Raw genomic sequence first — 15,656 nt, 5'->3', positions numbered from 1 at the left:
ACCCAGGGAAAGGAAGCAGAGGGGCCTATAAATTGGAGAAGCTAAGTTCTGCGAACTTTCCTGCATTCTGAGAGCCCAACAACTCAGGAAGCCACTCTTTTTTGAGGCGAGCAAACGACAAAGCGGGTAGATTTTACTGCTCTGGCTGGGAACCGCCTTCTTTGGGCCCAGTGAGACTTTGAAACCCCATCCATCAGTCACAAAGGAATCAGGAAGAAACACAATTGCGTATCTGCATCGGCCTACCGTTCGCATCTTGAACCCCGGTGAGCGCGCCGACGGCTGCTGCAGTTTCACCGGACAAAACAATCTGGCCCCCGCCTTGGAGGGTGGCTTCTGCAAGCGTGGCGACGGCGTGGGCGGCTGCTTCGCTGCAAGGCAAGGAGAGTAGAGGTTACCAAAAGGACAGAGAGCGAGCAAGCAATGAAACGTGCTTGGCATGGACCGGAGTCCCAAATTTAACCTCTAGCCCTGGGAAGTTAAAAAAAAAAAGTGTTCCTGATTCAAGGTAACAGGCGTGGCAAAGTTGGAGAGATGATGGGGAACATGTCTCTGTTCACAAAAGCCCTGCAGAAGTCAGGAGCCACCAGAATATCCCCACCAAAGCATCTTCTTTCTTTGTTTATTTCATAAAATCTATACACTGCTAGGTGGTAAAACAAAAAAAAAAAAATCCCTCAAAGCAGTTTAAGAAGAGAATAAAACAATGCAACCATCAGTTAAAAAAAAAGTGTAAAAGCAACTGTGCAAATCATTCAAAACATAAAATCGACAGTAAGCTAAAAGCAGATCACAACATACATCCATACTCAATGCAGTGGTACCTCCGATTGCGGACGGGATCCATTCCAGAGCTCCAGACGGATCCCACGGTTTCTGCCATCGGAGGTGCTGCTTCTTTTCATGTGCACGGCGCGATACAGCGCTTCTGCGCATGTGGCGAAACCCGGAAGTATACTTCCAGGTTTGCCGCTTTCACAACCTGAAGTTTACGTTACCTGAGGGTAACATAAGCCAAGGTAGGATTATATGTCTGGATAAAGGTAAAGGTAAAGGGACCCTTGACCATTAGGTCCAGTCGTGGCCGACTCTGGGGTTGCGGCGCTCATCTCGCTTTACTGGCCGAGGGAGCCAGTGTACAGCTTCCGGGTCATGTGGCCAGAATGACTAAGCCACTTCTGGCGAACTAGAGCAGCGCACGGAAACGCCATTTACCTTCCCGCCGGAGCGCTACCTATTTATCTACTTGCACTTTGACGTGCTTTCAAACTGCTAGGTTGGCAGGAGCAGGGACCGAGCAACGGGAACTCACCCTGTCACAGGGATTCGAACCGCCGACCTTCTGATAGGCAAGTCCTAGGTTCTGTGGTTTAACCCACAGCGCCACCCGCGTCCCCTGTATGTCTGGGTAGGCTGGTCTAAACTAAAATGTTTTTAGCGGACACAGAAAAGAGCAGAGTGAGGATGCCTGCCTGATATCAATAGGCAGGGAGTTCCACAGTGCAAGCGCTGCCACACAGAGAGATTGATCGCTTGCAAATGGGGAACAGGTATTATGTGTACTCTTCTTTGAAGAGTGGGCTTCTATTGGTCCCACCGCCTTCCCAGGCGAACGTGGTAGGGACACAGAAGCGGGGCTTTTCAGTGGCTGCTCCCAGACTTTGGAACTCCTTCCCTGGAGAAGCCAGATTGGCTCCCTCCCTGTTGTCCTTCTGCCAGCAGGGGAAGCCCTTCTCCTTGCAACAGGCTTTGGGGGTGGAATCAACAAAAAACAAGCAAACATTAACAGAATTATATGCATACATATACAAGCCTATTAATATTTTCTTGTTTTTTAATGTTTTGCCCTCATGTTTATAGCAGTTCATATTTGTGAGCTGCCTTGAGTCCCTGTCAGGGGAAAAAGGCAGGGTATAAATAAATATAACACAGTCGTACCTTGGAAGTCGAACGGAATCCATTCCGAAGTCTGTTCGACTTCCAAAATGTTCGGAAACCAAAGCGCAGCTTCTGATTGGCTGCAGGAAGCTCCTGCAGCCAATCAGAAGCCCCGTTGGGACGTTCGGCTTCCAAAAATAGTTCGCAAACCGGAAGGAACAGTCACTTCTGGGCTTGCGGTGTTTGGGAGCCAAAACGTTTGAGAACTAAGCTGTTTGAAAACCAAGGTATGACTGTAATGAAAACTTTATTATTTGTACCCTGCCCATCTTACCGGGTTGCCCCAGCCACTCTGGGTGTAGTGTATAATACTACTACAGTGGTACCTCGGGTTAAGTATTTAATTCGTTCTTAAACTGAAACTGTTCTTAACCTGAAGCACCACTTTAGCTAATGGGGCCTCCTGCTGCCGCCACGCCACCAGAGCACGATTTCTGTTCTCATCCTGAAGCAAAGTTCTTAACCTGAAGCACTATTTCTGGGTTAGCAGAGTCTGTAAGCTGAAGTGTATGTGACCTGAAGCGTATGTAACCCGAGGTACCACTGTATGACTATTGGGCTGCAACAGGAAAGAACAATGCCTTTTCTCTCTGGTTTCCATATCTGTCGGCTGCAATCCTGTTCGCTCCCAGCCCAGCCACCGCCTCACTCCCGCACAAGGAGTGCTGGAGTCAGCTCAGGCGCTTGGAGGCTTGTTAACAAACCCTCGGGGGACGCTATTAAATCCGCTGCCATCAGAACCATTTCCCCACAGCAAAGCAGACTTTCCTGCCGATACCCCAAGCCAATCCTCCTGCGCATCGGAGGCTTAGAAGCCGAGCTGGTGTGTGTCGGCAAGGGAATCAGCTTCGAAAGCAACAGAGGCCTGATATCAAATGTTATTGCGGAGTCGGTGGAGAGGCAGGGCACCCCACGGCCCATCGCCACAGGTGACAACATTCAGACTGTGTGGGTCTGCTGGTCAGAGGTCAGGGAGCACACCTGTTGCGCCCTCCTTGGCCGCAGGGTACTGTGAGAAGGATGCAGCAGCTCACGGTGGGGCTCGGTGCCTTGATGTGCCCCCCCCAAAAGACTGAGCCCGGGACAACGGCCCCCTCAGCTCCTCATGCTATGCTCCTGTCGTGGCTAGCAGCCACCTGGCTATTGTCAAGGGCATTTTGCCTCTGGTGTTGTGCTAACAAAATGAGCACTTAATAAATAAGCAAATAAATGGGTTCAGTTACAGATAGGTAGCCGTGTTGGTCTGCCATAGTCAAAATAAAAAAAAATCCTTCCAGTAGCACCTTTAAGACCAACTAAGTTAGTTCTTGGTATGAGCTTTCGTGGTATCTGAAGAAGTGTGCATGCACACGAAAGCTCATACCAAGAACTAACTTAGTTGGTCTTTAAGGTGCTACTGGAAGGAATTTTTTTATTTCAAATAAATGGGAAATTCGTAACCAAATCCCTTTAAAAGCGAACACGCAGGTATTTGGCTACCCCACCATGCTTAAGTTTTCTCAAGCAAGCGCGAGAGCCTGTTGCCCCATCACCTTGGGGGCCTATTAACAAAGAGGAGGGAAATATAAATGGTGCAATGCTTTGATGGTATTTTATTGCTCCTTTCGGCTGGGGTATTTTCTGTCATCAGCAGCCCTGCCTTCCCAGCAGGAAACAAGCAAACGAACACTGCGCCCTGCTTCAGAACTGCAGAGCTCTCTTAGAAGAGGGCCTCTTAAAGGCAGACTTGCCGAGTCTTGTGAATCCCAAAACAGCTCTGGGTAAATGTAAAGGTAAAGGTACCCCTGACCATTAGGTCCAGTCATGGCTGACTCTGGGGTTGCGGTGCTCATCTCGCTTCATTGGCCAAGGGAGGCGGCGTACAGCTTCTGGGTCATGTGGCCAGCATGACTAAGCCGCTTCTGGCAAACCAGACCAGTGCATGGAAACGCCGTTTACCTTCCTGCCGGAGTGGTACCTATTTATCTACTTGCACTTTTGACGTGCTTTCGAACTGCCAGGTTGGCAGGAGCAGGGACTGAGCAATGGGAGCTCACCCCATCGCTGGGATTCGAACCGCCGACCTTCTGATCGGCAAGCCCCAGGCTCAGGGGTTTAACCCACAGCGCCACCCGCATCCCCCGCAAAACAGCTCTACTGTTGGCTAAAAGAGACTTGACTTTTTGCAAAACTACCCAAGGTGAGATTTCATGAGCTATAACTTTGCTTCTTTTGCACGTTACTTTTAGAGAGAGGTTAGGTAGCAAGGAGCCATTGGCCTGCACCAAACCAGCCCAGCCCCCAAACATCAATGAAGACCCCACGTGCCCAGTGTTGCGACAGCATCTCAATACCTGTTGAGGGCCATGGTGACTGTTGCCCCTTGCTGCATCTCTTGCGATGCCGCCACCGCCGCTTCTGCCAGGGACGCCACTGCCTGCGTGGCTTCGGAGGCCTGGGTGGTTTGGATCGTCATCTCTCCTCCCTGTAGCGTCGCCCAGTTCTGCTCCACCTGGTGGGACGGAGAAGACGAGAGAGGCATGATGAAACCCGGGCCATCTCAGAAAGTATCCAGGGACTGTTCCTGCTTGGGTGCATTTCTCTCTCTCTTCCAATAAATTTATTTATTTGGTTTTTCTAATAATAATAATAATAATAATAATAATAATAATAATAATAATTTTTTATTTATAGCCCACCTGTCAGGGAACTGACATCGGAGCTAGAGGCGGAGGGAAGGCTCTCAAATGATGCTAGAGAGGGACCCAGCAGGGAGAGAGGTAGCTCATCACCTGGGGAAGGAAATCAGCGCAACACCAGGGATATAGAGGGGCTGATGGGGGAATCGGCGAGAGGGCTCCAGGACTCTTCACTGGACACCAGCGGGGAGAGCACGGGTCTTCTGCTACCCACGCCCACCCTGCGCAGAAGACTTCCGCGCAGGGAGAGTAGGAGGAGACTTGGCGTCAAACAGCTTTTATGCTGGAAAAGGTTTAAGAAACGCCCACTGACGCATTCTGCTAGCGACTGAGGCAGCCACGAAGTGAAGGGCTGCCAGACTGAAAGGTTTAGCAAGGCAACAAAGCTTGGAGAGGGGGCAACTTACGCACGAGGAACCCATACACATACCAGGCTCAGGGCAGCTAACAACAAATTTTAAACACTTAATTGATGCAACAAAAAAGAGCATAAAATACAGTATAAAACGTAAATAACAATAAATTCAGAATTCAAAAATCAATTTAGGGGGGAAATCCATCCAATAAACATTGGATGATCACCAGGGCTAGCTGGCTAAATTAGTCCTGTTTGGGCCAGTGAGGAGACCAGGGGAGAATTAGCTGTGGGATCTTCATAAAAGGGGGAGAGGGAGGAAAGGAAGGGGAATAAAAGATCAGGCTAAGTTCAAATTGAAAGCCAGGTGGAATAGCTCTGTCTTATAAGAATTTCACCATCACATATCCAACATACAACGTAAGAACAAGATTCCAGAGAATCTCCTGGGCTTCCCTTCTCCCCTTTGTTGGTTCTATTATTAATCACTTCCTCCCGCATCTTTTATAAGAATCCAAATCTTGCTACATCTCCATTGTATCCAAAATCCACCATTAAACTACAAGTGTTATCCCAACCCTGCCAACAATTTTAACTGTCTTTCCATGGTTTTTAAGGTCAATTGGAAATTTCCCCCATTCCTTATTAAATTTTTGGTCTTCCGGATTTCCGATTCTTCCGGTCATTTCTGCCATTTCTGCATAATCCACCACCTCAATCTGCCATCCTTCTCTGGTTGGGACTTTGCCTTCTTTCCATCTCTGGGCCAGCTTGGGTGCATTTCTCAATGCCAAGATTTTGGTACGTGGAGGGGCGATGGGAGGGTTTTTTCTTTTTTATTTTTACCCTCCCCTCCTCCTCACTGCTTCCCTTCACCTATGTGAGATCTTCCCAACATAATGTTTTTTCTAGTTGCTTTAACAAAATAACATGAAAACCAATAAATTATAATTACTTCTTTTGTCCTTACACGCTTAACAATTGCCTATTAGGAGTTCTGCTTTAACACCATATTTCTTCAGGTATTCCCCTATGCATTCCCATTCTGTGTAGAATTTTTGATTGGAGCAGCCCCTGATTGCTGCAGTCATTTTTGCCATCTCGGCAAACTCACAAATCTTAACTTGTCATTTGTGGTACTTTTTCTGTTTTCCAATATTTTGCCATAAGTATTCTTGCGGCTGCAGTTATATACAAAAATATATTCCTTTTGTCCTTGGGTATGTCGTTTGTTAATAAAACTCAATAAGTATGACTCTGGTTTTTTTGAAATAGAGCTCCTGAGCATCTTTTTGATCTCCTCATGTACAGTGGTACCTCAGGTTACAGACGCTTCAGGTTACAGACTCCGCTTACCCAGAAATAGTGCTTCACGTTAAGAACTTTGCTTCGGGATGAGAACAGAAATTGTGCTCCGGTGGCGCAGCGGCAGCAGGAGGCCCCATTAGCTAAAGTGGTGCTTCAGGTTAAGAACAGTTTCAGGTTAAGTACGGACCTCCGGAACGATTTAAGTACTTAACCTGAGGTATCACTGTATCTCGTTCCAAAATTGTCTTACCGCTTTACACCCCCACCACATATGGTATAATGTCCCCACCTCTATCATCTCCATGGGTAGAGCATTTCACAGCAGAAGTCTCTGGCTCACTCCCCAAAGCCATCTCCAGCTACGGATGGGAAGATTCTCTGCCTGAGCCTCAGGAGGGAGCCGCTGTTGCCAGTCAGTGTATGTACCGTATTTTTCGCTCCATTGGACGCAATTTTTCCCCTCCAAAAATTGAGGGGAAATGTGTGTGCGTCCTAGGGAGCGAATGCAGGCTTGTTCCATAGCCGCGCGCAACCCCTCCGGCAGGGAGAGATTGCGCGGGGCTATGGCTTCTTCGCAACCAGAGGTATCTTGGTTTTCGAACGGCTTAGTTATTGAACAAATTGGCTCCCAAACTCCGCAAACCTGGAAGTGTTCCAGTGTGCGAACGTTTTTTGGAAGCCGGACACCCGACTCAGCTTCTGATGAGAGCAGGAAGCTCCTGCAGCCAATCGGAAGCTGCGCCTTGGTTTTCGAACGGTTTCGGGAGTCAAGCAGACTCCCGGAATGGATTAAGTTCGAGAACCAAGGTACGGCTGTATTTGTATTGTATTTACGTTGTAAATGTATTTCTCAATGAATAAATGGTACTGGGGAAAGGAGGTGGCAGCTAGCGGTTGGTTGGTTATTCTATTCAGCCAACGTGGCAAGGAACAGGCTGTGGCCAGACTCAATTGCAGGAGGCAGTGACTTCGTATCTTCACATGCTCGGAACAGGAAGCAAATGCATTAGGCAAGGTGGAAGGTGCCCGCTTTCACGGAGACAATGAGGGGCTTGTCTCCTGAAACCCCCTTTGATGCAACGGGTGGAATTTTCAGGGACAGAAATCTCCAAAAACAAAACAACCAGTTTCTAGCCGGCCTTTCAAATGCAAATGCCGGCGTCTCTGGGAACAAGAGCTGTTTTTGTGCTGCCACCTATTGCCCTGAGAATCCTATCCCTTTCCGGAGAACGTGGGGCTTCGCCACTCCGTCCTGACACAAAGGCCTGGAGACTTGGACTCGGGTCCAATGGAAAGAGAACAGGCCTCTCCCTCTCTCCAAGAGGAGTCTGTTCTTCCCAGCTCCCCACACCCAAGTGTTCAAGAAAGTTAGTATTCGCTTCCCCAGCCTGGGCTTTCCAGTCCCAAAGTCGCTCGCTTTGCCTCTGCCAGAACACCTATGTCATGGGTAGGCAAACTAAGGCCCGGGGGCCGGATCCGGCCCAATCGCCTTCTGAATCTGGCCCGCAGACAGTCCGGGAATCAGCACGTTTTTACATTGGAATATTTCCTTTTATTTAAAATGCATCTCTGGGTTATTTGTGGGGCCTGCCTGGTGTTTTTACATGAGCAGAAGGTGTGCTTTTATTTAAAATGCACCTCTGGGTTATTTGTGGGGCATAGGAATTCATTCATTATTATTTTTTTCAAAATATAGTCTGGCCCCCCACAAGGTCAGAGGGACAGTGGACCGGCCCCCTGCTGAAAAAGTTTGCTGACCCCGGACCTATGTGAAGCCTCTGTTTAACCCTCCTGATTCTGCCCCAGCTGAAATGAAGCTGAAGTATATCCACTGTGTAAATGTGCTAGGAGGCAGGGAGCCATATTTCTGCAAATCGATTATTCCTTGCCATCAGAGTAGAGCATACCCTGTACAAGGATGGCACTGAGAAAATGATCAATAACCACCGCAACGAAATCAACTGATTTCTGTTAACCAAGAGAGTTAACAGAAAATGAGACCTTAAATGGTTTTTTTAAAAAAACAACACACACACTTTTGCTAGCTGTTGTGGAAATGGATATTGCTGATAGATCCACCTGGCTAGTTCTTCATGAAATACGTAAAGCAAGTTTTTGACTGTGTGCAAAAATCAGAACCCAGAGAAAAAAGGGCTCTACTGAATCATTCATTCTCCGATTATTATTCCACCACCATTCATCCATAGATCTCATCAGGGCAGTTCAAAACATAAAAGTACAAGATAGAGAACACAAAATACATAATAAAAACAAAAACAATAACAATAATCCCACCCTCCCCCTAACCTCCTTGCCAGCAAAAAGCACAGCAATTTATGGGTTCGCATCCAGGTGGACATAATGTAAAAATAACGGTTTTATAAAATGTACCAATCACTTTTCAACTTTTTTTTAAAAAAAAGCAAGCTCTAATGGCAGCCATTTTGCACACAGCAAAATGACCTTAAACTTCAGAAAGTCAGATTCAATCAGCCCCGCTCATTCGGTCCAGCAGGCCTCCACATTTGGCTCACAGGTAGCTTTCGCTAGGTTGGCCCACCTGCCCAACACCTGACATCAAAAGCTGCAGGGGGCGCCAATCAGCAGCGCCTATGAAGCCCTGTGCCTTTGCAAGAGCTGGACCACCAACTGATAATCAGCCCTTGCCTTCATCAGCTGAGAGGGGCCAGCCCCTTTGAAGTCATCACTCATCAATATCCTAATGACGCCAAGGGACTGACAGGTGGGCAGCTCCACCTACCAGTCAAAGCTGGTGCATGGGAGGTCAGGTTTCTGCCCAGCACCTAATCTGGCTCCCTATCCCTAAGCTTAGCTGCCGTGTGGGTTCAGAGAGCTTGTGGAAACACTTTCCATGTGAATTTTCAGGAAGTGATCTACCATGAGATCTCTGGGCGCAGGCCTTGCTAGCCAACATCGCCACTCACCTCTCCGTCGGTTACTGCAGAGTAGTTGACTTGTGCGACAGTGACGGTGGTGGGCAATTCGGAGGCATCTGCCAAGGTCGCTACCGTAGCTCCTGTGCCAACCTGCAACACACAACGGTAGTCAGTGAGATGCCACCAAGGGTTGACTTTCCAGTCAGTTTGCTTCTTGGGCTATGATCATATGCATCACACGGTCCAAGTTAAAGAAACACAATACGTATCTCCCTGCTCATTCAGATTTCTAGCTTGGTCCCAAGCCCTGCAGCCGAGCTGCGGGTTTCAAAATTTATTTATATGGGAAAAATTAAAATATATTGGCACATTCTTTTCCATTCTTAAGGAAATCAGCCCTGAGTGCTCACTGGAAGGACAGATCCTGAAGCTGAGGCTCCAAGACTTTGGCCACCTCATGAGAAGAGAAGACTCCCTGGAAAAGACCCTGATGTTGGGAAAGATGGAGGGCACAAGGAGAAGAGGAAGACAGAGGACGAGATGGTGGGACAGTGTTCTTGAAGCTACCAGCATGAGTTTGACCAAACTGCGGGAGGCAGTGGAAGACAGGAGTGCCTGGCGTGCTCTGGTCCAGGGGGTCATGAAGAGTCGGACACGGCTAAACAACTAAACAACAACAACAGCAATCTGCTCATGTGCCATAGGCCCAGTGGCAGAGGAAGCCGCTAGGGTGCCTGGGGTGGCGCGCCCATAGGGCTCACCGTGGGGCCTCCAGAGTCTTCCTGCCTCCTCCTACTCAGCTGCCCTACAGCTTGTGCGTGCTCAAGGAGGCCGTGTAAGACAGGAGTGCCTGGTGTGCTCTGGTCCATGGGGTCACGACGAGGCGGACACGACTAAACAACTAAACAACAACAATATCGGCACAAAGGCCAATGATCTCTACACAATAGCTACAAGGCCTAGAGCCCAGAGAAATCATGTGTCACACTGAAACCAATGAGACAGGCCAGTTGTGAGTAAATCAAGAAACCAATTAAACCAAGCAGGGGTGACAATTTTCTGGATTCAGGTTGGCCGCATTCGCACATCACACCAAGCTAAACTATGACATATCACAAACATACAAGTGCACTAGCTCCTGAGGAAGATTCCCTGTGTTCCTACAAAAATGAATAATTTCTGTGTCTTTGCACACCAACCAAGTATTTTGGAGAATGATTCCTATTACTCAGGGCCAGAACTCCTCAGACCTAGAGGTATTTGCCAAAGTTCGACCCTGGGGTGACATGACACAGAATATTGTTTGCACAGTACTAAGGAACTGCAAGAGAACTAGTGTGGTGTAGTGGTTAGAATTGGATTAGGACCTAAGGTAAAAGTTAAAAGGTAAAGGACCTCTGGACAGTTAAGTCCAGAGTTAAGACATCTGAAGGCAGCCCTGTTTAGGGAAGCGTTTAATGTTTGATGCATTACAGTATTTTAATATTTTTTTGGAAGCCGCCCAGAGTGGCTGGGGAACCCCAGCCAGATCGGTGGGGTATAAATAATAAATTTATTATTACTATTATTATTATTATTATTATTATTATTATTATTATTAGTATTAGTATTATTAGTATTATTCTGGCACAATGGGACACCATGGTGGAAACCAGAGAACATGGAAATTCCATTTAAAAAACAGAGACATCACCTTGCCGACAAAGGTCCATATAGTTAAAGCTATGGTTTTCCCAGTAGTGATATATGGAAGCGAGAGCTGGACCATCATGAAGGCTGATTGCCAAAGAATGGATGCTTTTGAATTCTGGTGCTGGAGGAGACTCTTGAGAGTCCCATGGACTGCAAGAAGATCCAACCTCTCCATTCTGAAGGAAATCAGCCCTGAGTGCTCACTAGAAGGACAGATCCTGAAGCTGAGGCTCCAAGACTTTGGCCACCTCATGAGAAGAGAGGACTCCCTGGAAAAGACCCTGATGTTGGGAAAGATGGAGGGCCCAAGGAGAAGGGGACGACAGAGGACGAGATGGTGGGACAGTGTTCTCGAAGCTACGAACATGAGTTTGACCAAACTGCGGGAGGTAGTGGAAGACAGGAGGGCCTGGCGTGCTCCGGTCCAGGGGGTCACGAAGAGGCAGACACGACTAAATGACTAAACAACAACAGAAGCAGCAGCACTACTTGCACTGGTGTGCTTTTGAACTGCAGGAGCTGGGACAGAGACCAGGACCTAAGACACTAAGGTCCAAACTCCCACTCAGCCGTGAAGATCACTGGGTGATCCTGGGGACCAGCCACTGCCTCTCAGCCTAACCTACCTCACAGGGTTGTTGTGGGGATTGAATGAGGAGAGAGAAAACCATGTACACCACCTTGAGATCCTTGGAGAAAAAGTGGGATATCATCAACACAATGCAATAAAATAACAACAAGAATTGGCTCCTGCGCATCTGGGGCAGGTGTTTGGGGCCAGAATGCAAAGCTTCTAGACCAATCTGACGCCCGGGACCCTCTTTGTGCTGCTGCAACTTCTCACCTGGATGAGAGAGACTGTGCCGTCGGGATTGCTGAAGGTCTGGACCACGGTTTGGGACGGGACCAGGTGTGCTATACTGTGTGTTGCTGTCGCAGGCTGTGTTTGCTGATCCTCAAAAGCATAGAGCAGGTCCTCGCGGCCGTGCTGCTTGTAGCAGTTCTTGACAATGGTCCTCAGCGCCTGAGTCCAAGACACCTGCCGGATTAAAGAGGGAGAGAAGAGGCATATTCAGGGATACCATATCCCATTAAAAAAAGAAAAAAAGCAAAACAAACAATCAAGTAACCAAGCTCTGAAATATTCCTTAAATTGGGTGATGGGATCCCTGGTAAATCTTACTCCATAAAGAGCTTTCAAAGCAGAAATATACTTCCAATGGGGGCAAGATTAAGAACACAAGACGGGCCGGCAGGATCAGGCCAAAGGCCTATCTAGCCCAGCGCCCTGTTCGCACTGCAGCCAACCAGGTGCCCCCACAGAAAAGCCTGCAAGCAGAACCTCAGCTCAGCAGCATCTGCCCCACCTGCGACCCCCAGCAAATGGTACTCAAAGGCATTGTCTCACGAAAAACCACTAGCGATGGGTCCCCAAATCACTGCAAGTCGACTAGCTAACCTACGGTGTGAAAAGAGTGGCTCTCGCCCACATTAGCAATTGTGAAAATTGCTGAATTTTAACTGCATTAACTAAACCAGGACAAACGGATGACTTTCTCCATTCTGGGATTAGAGAGGACAGACAGGCGCGCTCAGAAGGCCTTTTTCCTTCTTGTGCAGAATCTTCCCGAACAGCCACAGACTGGAGGCAACTGGGACCACCCTGCTTTGCTCTGGATGTGCTGGTCTGGGGTGGGGAACGCCTGGCCTGGGAGCCAAATATGCCTCACTCTGTGGTCCTCCCCAGGCCACGCCCCTTCCCCCCAGCTAAATCCCTCGCCAGCCCTCCCTCGAGTTTTAGTTTTTTTACCTGGCTGTGATGTGTCCTCGAGCTCTCGCAATGCTCCTTGCTTCCCTGGATGGAGGACAGAAAGGGGTGTCCGAGTGCATGTGTTGAAACTAGCCTCCTTTACAAAGGTAACAATTTACATCAATTGCTCCGCCCACAGCTGACTCTGGCCCCACCCACCACTGGCTTGTGGCCCACGATGGAAAGTTGCCCAGAAGGGAGAGCTTGGGGCTCAGGTACCCCAAGGGCTTTCTGCTCCCACATGACCTTGCTAAGAAATCAAGTAGGGACAGGGCCTTTTCCGGTTGTGGCACCCAATAGTTAGAATCCTCTCCCACATGGTTTGATAAGTTCGTAGGTGCTGGACAAAGACTTTACTTGCTTTCTTCTTCTTCTTAATCACATGCTAATTTTATCCGCTGCGTTGCGGTTTGCTTTTAAGTGCATTCTGAAATTGTCTTAAGATTATTATTGTTGCTTCCCATTGGATTGTGAGCTGTCTTGAACAGTTTGCTGAATTATAAAGGCACGATAAGACTTCTGTAAAACAGAGAAACGTTCTGCGCTTTCCCACGGAGCGTAATCCGTGGCTGCTTTTATTTATTTCAGTTTTGCATCTCCAGAAGCAGGCTGGGATTCAGCTTCCAGATCTGAAAGACTGGCTTAAGTAAGCGGGGAATACCAAGGCTTTTGCTGGAGGCTAAGGGAGAAACGTGCGGGATTCAATGCACAGTGATGTGCTCTGATGGCTGCTGGTATAACAGCTGCTAAAAAAAAACAGAGAGGTAAATTCCAGGAGGACAGGTCATTAACGGCTGGAAGCCAAGATGGCCAGGAATGTAACCAATTGCGTCCATAGATCATATGCCTCTTGGGAACCAGATGCTGGGGACTGAGATCCAGGGAGGGCTTCTTCCCATAAATGCCACGCTTGCAAATTCCTGGGGTGCCTGGCTGAACCCACTGGGAACAGAGAGCTGAGCACCTTTGGCTGGAGCTGAGATGGCCACCCTCTTGTGTTCTTACCTGATCTATAGGCTATTTTGGTCCCAAAGCACTTCACAGACTTCCCCAACAGAGATCTATAAGCTAAGCCTTTCCACTTGTCATACCAAGTCAGAGCCCTTTGCTGAAGCAAGAGGACTTTCATCAACACACACCCTCTGCTTCTGCTCCTCAGTCCGGACGTCGCTGCGGACGTTGGCCCACGGGATGTCTTCGGGCCACCAGACGGGCTTGCAGCTCTCCTTCCCCCAGCCCGGCTTGCCGCGGCCCGTCGAGTATTTCAGCATTTCGGGGATGAAGGCCCGCAGCTGTGCCTGTGGCATTAAAAAATAAATCAATCCAAAATCAACCAATCAGCATTCAGAAATCAACGTACCAGGATTTAAGAACATATTTATGTATGCGACAATGGTGGCAAGAATCTTAATAGCACAAGGATGGAAGAACGAAGAAATCCCGACAAAGGAACTGTGGCAAGGGAAATTGATGGACTATGTGGAACTGGCAAAATTGACGCACAAACTACATGATAAGGACAACTGTGACTTTAAAGAAGAATGGGAACCTTTTACAAAGTACTTAACGAAACAACAAAATGAACTGGACTCCTTGGCAGGTTTTTAGAAAACAAACACAAATTTATTATTAGCAACATATAGACAGGTAATTTAAGGATCTTTACAATTTTATAATATGCAGAGAATAACAGGTGTTGAAAAACCAGAGAGAGGAGCTGAGGGAAGTCCAGGCAGGGGTGGGAGGGTGGGTTTCTCTTGGGGAGGGAAAATTGGGGGGGGGGGTGGAGAGAAGATGATATGTTTTTGATAAATTGTTATGTTAAAATTCTTAATAAAAATTATTCAAAAAAAGAAAAAGGGAGCAGCTTGGGACATTGCATACACAAAATTCTAAAGGAATGGCTGGGTTCAGTCCACATGACAACAGATCGTGTTGAGCAGGGGCAGTTTCCCCCAGTTTCAACTTGGGTCAGGGGCACGGTGACCAATTATCATCACATGCCCTGAATATTTGACCTGTATCACCAGCTTTTGCTTTGAAAATTCAGAGCCAGAGTAATTCAGAGCCACAGCAGAGGCCTTCCAAGAGATTTGGGATTTCATAGCCTGGTCCTAAAAAGGAAGCACATTTTTTTCCTAGGTATGACTGCAATGATCCGGAAAGATTGCAATTTTTGATACTGACTAGGGAGGGGCGATATATCGATATATCATCCAAAACAGATGTCAAGGAACTAAGGAACTATCCTACTTTTAAAAGACATCTGAAGGCAGCCCTGTTTAGGGAAGTTTTTAAGCTTTAAAGCCCTATACGGCCTAGGAGCCTTGTACCTACGGGAACGCCTCTCCTGGTATGTCCCACGGAGGACCTTACGGTCTTTTTCGGCTGTGGCCCCGATCTGGTGGAACGCTCTGTCACAAGAGACTAGGTCCCTACGGGACTTGACATCTCTCCCCAGGGCCTGCAAAACGGAGCGGTTCCACCAGGCCTTTGGCTAAGGTCTGACCTCCTCCTTTGGTAATCCTCACAGAACTCTAGCCCAATGGTTGCCATTAATTTGATTTGAACTGATTTTATAATGAATTGTTTTTAGAATGCTGCATTATTTTACTGTTGTTAGCTGCTCTGAGCCTGGCTTCGGCTGGGGAGGGCGGGATATAAATAAAATTTTATTTTTTATTATTTAATGTTTAATGCTGTACAGTGGTACCTCGGGTTACATATGCTTCAGGTTACATATGCTTCAGGTTACAGACTCCACTAACCCAGAAATAGTGCTTCAGGTTAAGAACTTTGCTTCAGGATGAGAACAGAAATCGTGCTCCGGTGGCGCAGCGGCAGCGGGAGGCCCCGTTGGCTAAAGTGGTGCTTCAGGTTAAGAACAGTTTCAGGTTAAGTATGGACCTCCGGAACAAATTAAGTACTTAACCCGAGGTACCACTGTATTGTGTTTTTAATATTCAATTGAGAGCAGC

At 47.8% G+C, this 15,656-nt stretch overlaps 1 protein-coding gene across 12 annotated transcripts in view; it reads right to left on the bottom strand.

Moving 5' to 3' along the window:
* Window positions 1–15,656, bottom strand: part of NRF1 (nuclear respiratory factor 1) — a 74,390-nt gene that overhangs the window by 23,036 nt on the left and 35,698 nt on the right. For 4 of the 12 annotated variants that reach the window (XM_083461377.1, XM_083461378.1, XM_083461381.1 and 1 more), the window contains exons 6-11: window positions 13,818–13,976; window positions 12,679–12,723; window positions 11,713–11,907; window positions 9,225–9,326; window positions 4,272–4,429; window positions 247–371 (exon numbers count right to left, since the gene is read on the bottom strand). In XM_083461377.1, the coding sequence (XP_083317503.1) occupies window positions 247–371; window positions 4,272–4,429; window positions 9,225–9,326; window positions 11,713–11,907; window positions 12,679–12,723; window positions 13,818–13,976 (784 nt within the window). Of the gene's footprint in view, window positions 1–246; window positions 372–4,271; window positions 4,430–9,224; window positions 9,327–11,712; window positions 11,908–12,678; window positions 12,724–13,769; window positions 13,977–15,656 lie in introns of all 12 variants that reach the window. The other 8 variants (XM_083461376.1, XM_083461372.1, XM_083461379.1 and 5 more) reach the window with 2 other exon arrangements.

The sequence above is a fragment of the Podarcis liolepis genome (assembly GCF_965112155.1).
Source record: "Podarcis liolepis genome assembly, chromosome: 10".
Classification (NCBI taxonomy): domain Eukaryota; kingdom Metazoa; phylum Chordata; class Lepidosauria; order Squamata; family Lacertidae; genus Podarcis; species Podarcis liolepis.
This window is presented reverse-complemented; position numbering and strand designations above follow the sequence as displayed.